A 9,482-nucleotide genomic window follows, 5' to 3' on the forward strand; every position below is an offset into this window, starting at 1 on the left:
GAAGCAGACATGCATTTTTGGAAGCACACATGGTACCTAAGAACCTCAAAAAGTGTAATGAGAGTTTCCCTAAATTATTTGTAACTATGTTAATATGTCACACATATTAAATATTTTTTTTAGTCTATATAAATTTGCACCCGTTTTTAGTTTAATTCGAGTAATAGAGATTTGATTATAATAATATTTTTAATTTAAACTTGTTTTTTAAAATTGCCACCCGTATTTCTTATTTACACCTGTTTTTAGTATATCAGGTATAAATTTTAAAATTATATTATTCTTTTTGCACTAGTGATAGTTTATGAGCATCTAAAGCATATATATAATAAAATTCATACTGTACGTTAGATTAATCCCTTATCTCATACCATATTATCTTTTGACAATTTGAGATTCCTTCAACCTTGAGCACTTGAGCATGATCAATCTTTTCATAGAGGGAGTGGAGGATTTATGGCAACCTCAGGGACAACGGAGGCTTGCTGTTGGACGATAGAATGAGTAGCTTTCAATGTCGCCATTGTCGACTGATCTAATGAAGGATCTGAAGGAGAAGAGTTTGAATTCGGATAGAAGCAAAAAGGAATGGAAATTTGTACTCCGATTGACTGAAGGAGATATTGATTTCTAACAAAGGATATTCTAATGAATCAAGAGAGATTTGATAGTGGAAAATTGTAGCAATTAGAAGTTGATTCCCACATACGGAGTCAATGTTCTATGGTAGAGCTAAATGGATCGAAAAAGTAAAATGCATAGCTTGTTGTGGTTGCTGTGAGCCTTTGACGCAATGGAGTATAGTTGACCTGCAAAGTTAGTCTTTCACCGCTCAAGTCATTATGATAGTGAAAAATTATGTTCGAATGAGAGAGGATTTGAATACTTGTGAAGTGACACACTTTTTCTTTAAATATGAGAAATGGTTTATAACTAAATGCATGTGAAGCGTGGCATAAGATTAGCCTTTAGATTAATTTAGATGGGTTAGCATGTCATTCGCGTGAACAATTGTATCTTCAATGAAAAGAGGTGATTTACGTGTTCTGCATCTTATGCTTCGCAACACATTTATCTTTTGAATCTTTTATTTTCTTTGCTCTTTGTAAGAAAAAATTTCAATAAGAAATAAGTTGTAAATAAGATTGGAAAAATAAATTATAAATAATTTATATAAATAAAAAATTATAATAAAATTAATCTTCATTGCTAGTGTAAAAAAAACTATTAATATGCCATGTCATAAAAAAATTAAAAATAAAAGTGTAATTTAGTAATATAATGAATTTAAATATGGTACACTGTGAGTGTTAAATGATATTCAGATTTCCCATGTCATATTAGTATTTTAAAATAAAAATGTGTTTTAAACTCTTTTACACCGTGCATTTCCTTTTTTTTCTCTAATACAATTGGTTTTTGGTATATATATATTTTTATTTCAAACAGCAACGACTTCCCTCGTTCTTTTCTTTTAACAAAATCAGTTCCAGTTACTGAAAAAGCAAAGTGAATTCGTTCCGCTCTCGATCAATTTCGACGCCACCATTCCGGTTATAGAAAAAGCCCAAACCCTAATTATAACAGAAATCTCTATATATTGCCGCAATGCTGATAATCCTCTATACTTCTTTGCTTGCCCCATTCACAATTACTAATCATGTCTTCTGGCCGTTCAATTCCGACGGAGGATAGAATTAGCGACCTGCCGGAGTCAATTCTCTGCCACATTCTCTCCTTCCTTCCAACCAAATCTGTTGCAACCACAAAGATTCTCTCGGAGAGATGGAGACCGGTATGGCTCTCTGTCCTTATTCTCAACTTCGATGACAAGGCTTTGAATGACTTTCAGATATTTCGCAAGTTTGTTTATTCAATCATGTTCTCTTTGCGAGCCAAAAAGGCCACGATCCAATCATTTAACTTGAAATTAGGCCACGATCCAAAGAGAATTGAATAGAATTTTTAAATTTGTGGTGCAACGAGGAGTCAAGAATCTTAACTTTGACTTGTCTGGTAAACGGCGATGTATCAAATTACCTCCTTGCATTCTCAGTTGTAAGACACTTCAGGTTCTTAGATTAGAAAACATAAAAATGTGGGATTATGATCGAGTGAATTTTCCTTGTCTTCGAACTCTTCATTTGAATAACGTTGATTTCACATCTCCTAAATATTTTGCAAAGTTTCTACATGGCTGCCCTATTCTAGAAGATTTGAATGCAAACTCACGTACCTTCCAGAAATCAATCGATCCCATGGAAAGCTTGAATGCTTTACCTAATTTGGTCAAAGTAAGGGTTTGTTATAATATGGATATTCTGATGTCTTTGGTTTGTAAGACGAGAATTTTGCATATATAACAGGTATGAATGTTATCCTACTGAATATTCACTATTTGAGAATTACTATGATGATGTAGGTTGTGTTGGGTGCTCAGTTGTTTTGCTGGTCGGGATAGATTTTCGGACATCTTGTGTTTGAGGTAAATATTGTTCCATCAGTGTCAAACGTCACTACAAGAAATTTTCCATATACAAACGGACACCATTAGTGATGGCTGATAGATCTATGGGTATAAATAACATATACTAACAAAATTTTGTTACTGTAGGTATATGTATCATATGTTAGAAAATAACTTATAAGGTTTCGTGGGTATAGGTTCCATGGTAGGAAAATTCATCTTCACTTTTAGTATATTTAATTTTTAAATAAAATAAATATATTTAATAAATTTTTAAAAGAAAATGGATATTAACTTATATTTTAAATTAACTATGTACCTTTATTTTTAACACAATAGTGAAAACCTTTTTTTTTTCCTCTTCCGCCAAAATATATGCGCTAATGCCTTTTCATTTCTCTCCTTGACCCATATTTCCACGTTTCATTTCCCTCCCAACAAAAGCTTTTCTATCCCAAAAAAATACAAAATCAAAATAGATGATCAAAACTCGTTTTCTCTCATGTTCTCGCCGCTGTTTTGATTTTCCATATCGTTCTCCTGCTTCACGTGTTGCCATCCTCACATCTGCAACAATTGTTTTTCTTAGTGGTTTGTGATGAGTCTTGCCCTAATTACTCTTGTTATCATTCTTTCTTTGTTATGTTTCAGTTTCATTTACTCTAACTCATTTTTTGTATGACAATTAGGTATTTAAAACAAGTGATTTTGCTTTGTAATCGACGTCAAGGTCTGAAGCTTCAGGTACAAAACTAACACTTAAAATTCTTTACCTGTCACTTTGTTTGAAGATCGATCTGATTTATTAATTTCCACTCTATATAAACAAATTTTTAAAATGTGAAAATCTTTCTTATACTAGTAGTTGCTAAAAATATAAGTTTTGTAAAAAATTATGTATACTGGTTTTGAGTGTTGCGGAAAAAGCAGGATTTACTGTGGTTCGGTTCGGTTAGTTCAATTTATTACATAGATTTTCGTTTTCATCTTCTGGGTTTCTAAGTTGCAGATCTGATCTCCGATTGTAGTTTTTTTCACAAAATACACTTAAGGTTCATCTTGTTTGTATAGCTCTTAGTTTTGCATTAGATTTGGTAGAATGATGGTGTACAAGCTAATGGAAAAGAGACTTCTGAAAAGCGGAAGAACTTACCCGCAAAAATCCTTCGTTGGTTTCCTTTGAAACAAAGGTTGTAGAGGTTATTCTTGTCATCTAAAATATCTGAATCAATGAGATGGAACCATGAGAGTAGATTGAATGATGGTTCTCTTAGGCATCCGGCTGAATCACTTGCTTGGAAGGAATTTAACTCCCGATATCCAACATTTTCGTTAGATCCGCGTAATGTTCGATTAGGGGTGGCTTCTGATGGATTTAATCCTTTTAAGACTATGAGTATAACTCATAGCACTTGGCCTGCCATCCTAATTTCTTACAATCATCCTCAATTGAGAAAAGCAGCAAGATTGATTGTAAGATTTTCTTTCATTCATATATGTCTTTTGGTTTGATGCTTTGTTACCTTCTGATTTTGGAGAATTTGTTATTTAGAGTTTTTGTGTGTCACTTTGATTCTAACTTTATAAGCTGGCACATCTGACTATATCATTTTTTTAGTATGGTCATTGCATTTGAGTCCACAACTTATTACTATTTGAATTATAAATTTTTTCATTAGCTCTTTAGTCCCCTAACATGGTGACTATATCATTTTTTTTGTTTAGCTTTATGGACCTTATCATGAATCTTGTTGCTAGTAGTATTGGCTTGTTTGCAATTACAGTGTCAACATTTTTGTTCAGTTATATATGATATTTCAACATTAGTTACTTCATCACTAGTTTATTGTGAAAATGGTACAAGAGGTGGTATTTCAACCATTTTTTAAGTTTAAGTTTTTTTTGCATGGTTGTTTTTACAGTGTCAACACTTTTGTTCAGTTATATATAGATTTGCGGGAGAAGATGTGAATGACATTTTACGAGCTGCAAGACAGGTATATTTTATTTTACTCTTTGAGTTCATATTTTAGAATATTATCAAAACAATAACTTAATTGAATTTGTAAATTTTTTGTTTTATTTTTTATAGGTGACAAATGCTTCTAGTTCCCCCGAACAAAGGAATTCTCCAAGTCCTTCCACTAACGAAGATCAAAGAGAGAAAGATTAGAAGCTGATTTTATATTGGATGTGTTTTTTGTCATGTGTTGTGTTGTGAGTTCTTTGTTTTCTTATTTGACTGGATTTGGTGACTACTACTATCTAATTGGATTTGGTTTTAAATCATATTGCACTTTATTGCTTTGTAGGGATCTCATGCACATGCATATTTAGGTGGTTGTAAGTTTTTAGATTTATAATTTTATGATGGATTAGAAGCAAACAGTGGCTGTCATATTGTTATACTCTAAGATATTTGGTGCAATTTTAATTTTGAAGCATTTTATTATATGGTTTGTCCACTCTTTTTTTGCGTGTTCTTCAAATTTCATTAAAAAAATACATTTTATTATATGGTTTGTCCACTCTTTCATAACAATGTCCAAGCTTATTCGATGAATGAAAGTTGTTGGTTGCATTTGCAAGCTTAATAAAAAATTAAATAAAAAAATAATGTGGCTAACCAATAAAACTCTACAAATTTATTTCATCTCATTATGCACATTACATAGGATTCCATACTAGAAAAAAAACAACAAACCATACTCTCCCGAGGCTGCCAGGCTAGTGCTAAATAGATAGGTAATAGATATTGATAACAAGGATACCGTAGTGACACATATCCGCATTTCACAGACAAAAACTCCCTCCTATGCAAAACCAATCCGAATTATGCCATTATAACTCGACCTACACTCTTTGTTCTTTTTCACCTCTTTTTCATTCTAGCGCAATCACATTAAGCCCGTTATCCGTACACATTCATAGTAAGGAAACCGGTTAGCGACTATGATCCTTTTCATTAGCACAGGGTTCTAGTTACAAAAGTGGCACACCCCTTTTTATAACCCATCGCAATTGTGGGGGATCGGACCGTAATCCGCCCTACCGAGTCCAATACCAGAGACCAATGGACCAACTAACAATGGGCGTTACTTTTTTTTTTAGAATCAACAACCGTTGGGTTAAATGACCGGGTGAGGGTCACCTAACTTAGAAGGTGTATTCCTTTTTTTTTCAATTTAATCGAACATTCATTCGTTATTTTTCAGGATCATTCACTTATATTCATCGGCCGCCAAACGTAGATGTGCTTAAGATGGTGCCGACTGCTAGTATAAACTACTTAAGAGGCTACTTCAAAACTTAGAACTCGAGGTCTCGGCATAATGGTTATTCAAATCGGACACACATACTTAGGGAATTTAGGGTGTTAGGACGGTACCGATAGTATCAAAACTTTCCTAAGTCTACTTAACATAGCTTAGACGGTAATGGTGAGATGGGCAATTCTTCTTCTTCTTCTTGGATGGTTGGCATGATAGATAATCTAGACGTCTTGGTTTGAAAGTTTTGACGGCGAATATAAGATTGTGTTGTCGATACCCTTTTGGACTCTATAGCCCTCCTATTTGCAAGCTTAGCCTCCAATACTCTTTTGTTCTTCATTAAATTCTTCATTGCCGTATTCAAGAGTATAATTTCGTTACTTGTGTATCTTATATTTTCACTCTTGTGTATCTTAGATGGCATTGGTGAGACGGACGAGTCTTCTTCTTGGATGGTAGACATGATGGATAATCTAGACGACATTGTTTGAAAGTTTTGACGACGAAGATAACATTGAGTTGTCCATACCCGTTTGGACTCCATAGCCCTCTTATTTGCAAGTTTAGCCTCCAACACTCTTTTGTTCTTGAAAAAATTCTTCATTGCCGTATTAAAGAGTATAATGTCGTTACTTGTGTATCTTATATTTTCACCTTTGTGTATCTTAGATGGCATCGGTGAGACGGACGAGTCTTCTTCTTGTACGGTAGACATGATGGATAATCTAGACAGCTTGGTTTGAAAGTTTTGACGACGAAGATAACATTGAGTTTTCGATACACGTTTGGATTGTATAAACATTTTATTTGCAAGCTTAGCCTCCAACCCTCCTTTTTTCTTCATTGAGTTCTTCATTGCCATTTTTAAGAGTATCATGTTGTTACTTGTGTAACTTATATTTTCACCCTTAATTTTGTAATCATGGTTTTTCTTTGGTTTTGATATTGGTGACAACGTTGCTTTGGATGGATTCATTTTACTGTATACGAGTAGTAACTATCTGAATTAGGCTTTTTCTTGTGACTTTTTATATGAAAATGAGTCTAAAGAATGAATTATAATTTTGTGATTCTCCATTAAATAGGTAGATTAGTTAGATAAAGGCTATTATTTTTTTAAGGAAAAGTTTGTTAGAGAGATTTGAAACTAAGATTATAAATAATTTATTGACTTGACTTTTAAATTATGTAACCATTTTTTTCACACTGTGTTTGTCGTTGTTACCTCACTGTTAATTTAAAATAAATTTCAAAAAAAAAATTGGTTTATAAAATTGAATAAAAAATATTAAACGTATTTATTATTTAGTATTTTAGTAAGTCTACAAAAAAATTTGTTACACTCGTTTTATAGGAATAGTTTGGTACACTAATTTTATAGGAATAGTTTGTTACAATAATTTCAAATATTATTTTATTATTTAGTCTTTTAGTAACACTCCTTATTAAAACTTTTGATTGAATGTCTAATATTTAATCTACATAGAAGGCGGATTTTATAGGATTAGTTTGTTGCACTTTTAAAATTAGGGTCATAATAATTTGTTTTTTTAAGGAAAATAATGACTTAATATCATATATAGCTCTAATTTGTTTCAGCTTTTTTTTTTAAATAATTATATAAGATTTTTTTCGTTTCAAATTTTTAAAAATTATTTAATTTGTATGGTGTTGTATATTTTTCTTCTTTAAAAATTACAAATATTTGTTAAAAACATATTTTAAATAATTTTTTAAAATATTTCAATATTTTTTATTATTATTTTGGATATTAAAATTTTTTAAATTTGTAAACACTTTTTAAATAGGCTTTCATTAAAAGTTATTTTGAGATAAATATTTTTATAACTAAAGTAAGATTTTGAACATGTTTTAATCGTCAAAATTAATCTCTCAATTTATAAAAAATAAATTTCAAAATAATTTTAAAATTTTTATAAAATTCTTTTATAAAATAATTTTAAAATAAAAAAGTTCACTTTTTTAAAGTTAAAAGGAACCGGCCTATACTTTTGTTATTTTTTTAATGATTTTTAAATATAATATTCTTTTAAATACAATGTTAATCATCTCAAATTTTATGGATATTCTTTTAATATATAAAAAAATAATTATTTAGTTTAAATGAAAAATTCATTTTAGAATGTAAAATGAGTTGTATCTATCATTAATTTATAAATTAAATAATAAATTGAAGATCTATCATAACAATTCCAAAACTAAAATTTGTTAAAATAAAAAATTAATAATTATTTTAGTTTTACAATTTATCCATCTTAGAAAATTTAAATAAAAAATAATGTATGTTGTTCTATTCCAGTCAAATATCTAAAGCTGGAGAATCATATTTATTGTTTCACAAATGTTCATTCCAAGTTGTCTGAACCCAATATCGCCTATCATATATAACCCTTCTCCTACCCTGTAACACCCTAAATCTCGCACATAATTTATCAAAGAATTTAATCAAATAAATTGTCGTAAGAACAAAATCTATTGATACTCCTTGAGTTTTGATGATAACAAAGTACTGTTTTTTTAATAGGCAATTGAATATAAGAACTCGCACTAGGGGTGAAACCCTTACAATACAGAGAAGCTACACATGATTGAAACAATCCATTGGTACTTTATACCAATCGTAGATACTAGGAAGCGAAAGCGGATTAGAACTAGCTAACCAACTCCAAGAAAAATACAAAATATTGAAATACACCTTATCAAAACTATATGAAACATTATCAAAGAGTATTGCATTTCACATAATCCATATACACCAAGAAGTAGCGAACCAAATTGTGTTAATCTTCTTCCTTATAGTGGCGAATAAAGTGGTGGATTATGATAGAAAAGAAGAAAGAGATTGTTTGCTTTTTAAATTGGATTTTGAGAAGCCTTATGCTAAAGTTAGTTGAAGTTATTGGCGATATATGATGAAAAGGATGGGTTTTGGGGGAAGATGGATGGGATGGATTGAGTTATTGGTTTTCAATAGTAAGATGTCGGTTCTTGTTAATGGTAGTTCTACCAAAGAATTCGAAGTGTTCCGAGGGTTGAGACAAAGTGACCCCTTCTCACCTTTTCTTTATGTTTTAGTGGCGGAAGGTCTTTTGGGGTTAGTGACGAAATCCATTGAAGTTGGGGATTTAGCCATAAAAGGTTCTTGTTGGGTGGAAAATATTCAATTTGCATATGATACTCTACTTGTGCGAGAAGGGACGTGGAAGCATGTTTGGGCGATTAAGGCGGTGATTCAGGCATTTGAAATTGTGTCGGGCCTTGGAATTAATTGTCATAAAAGTAAATTGATGGGTATTAATTCAAGGGGTCCGTTTTTAGAAGCCGCACCTGTTCTTGTAAAGTGGAGGAAAGAAAATTTTATTTCCTTGGTATTCCCATTGGTTTTGATCCTAGGAAGGATACGACTTGGAATCCTCTATTGGTGAAAATGAAGAATCGACTGGGGGTTGTAAAAATCACTTCCTCATTTTGGGAGGTAGGATTACTCTATTGAAGTCTATTATTTCTTCTTTGACCATATTCACTATGTCTTTTTATAAAATGCCAAAGAAGGAGGTGAAAGAGTTTAATAGGATCCAACGCAAATTTTTGTTAGGGGGTGGGGTGGAAGAGAAAAGGAAGATTCTTTGAGTTAGTTGGAAGAATGTAATTTTACCTTTCACAAAGGGGAATTAGGGGTAAAAAACATCGAAGTATTTAATTTAGCACTCCTTAACAAATGA

The 9,482-nt window shown here is 31.5% G+C and overlaps 1 protein-coding gene and 1 pseudogene across 1 annotated transcript; both read left to right on the top strand.

Annotated features, from left to right (window-relative positions):
• The first annotated feature begins 1,657 nt into the window (after nucleotides 1–1,657).
• On the top strand, nucleotides 1,658–2,461 carry LOC131642003 (F-box/FBD/LRR-repeat protein At5g56420-like; annotated as a pseudogene).
• Nucleotides 2,462–8,681: 6,220 nt separating this feature from the next.
• Nucleotides 8,682–9,185, top strand: LOC131642004 (uncharacterized). Its single transcript, XM_058912296.1, has one exon. The coding sequence runs from the start codon at nucleotides 8,682–8,684 to the stop codon at nucleotides 9,183–9,185; it is 504 nt and encodes a 167-aa protein (XP_058768279.1).
• Nucleotides 9,186–9,482: the final 297 nt, after the last annotated feature.

Source organism: Vicia villosa, unplaced genomic scaffold (genome assembly GCF_029867415.1).
Source record: "Vicia villosa cultivar HV-30 ecotype Madison, WI unplaced genomic scaffold, Vvil1.0 ctg.004363F_1_1, whole genome shotgun sequence".
Taxonomy (NCBI): Eukaryota; Viridiplantae; Streptophyta; class Magnoliopsida; order Fabales; family Fabaceae; genus Vicia; species Vicia villosa.

What these genes read in the sequence shown, in the direction of transcription:
- LOC131642004 (XM_058912296.1), top strand. Translation starts at nt 8,682, where the DNA reads ATGGGTTTTGGGGGAAGATGGATGGGATGGATTGAGTTATTGGTTTTC.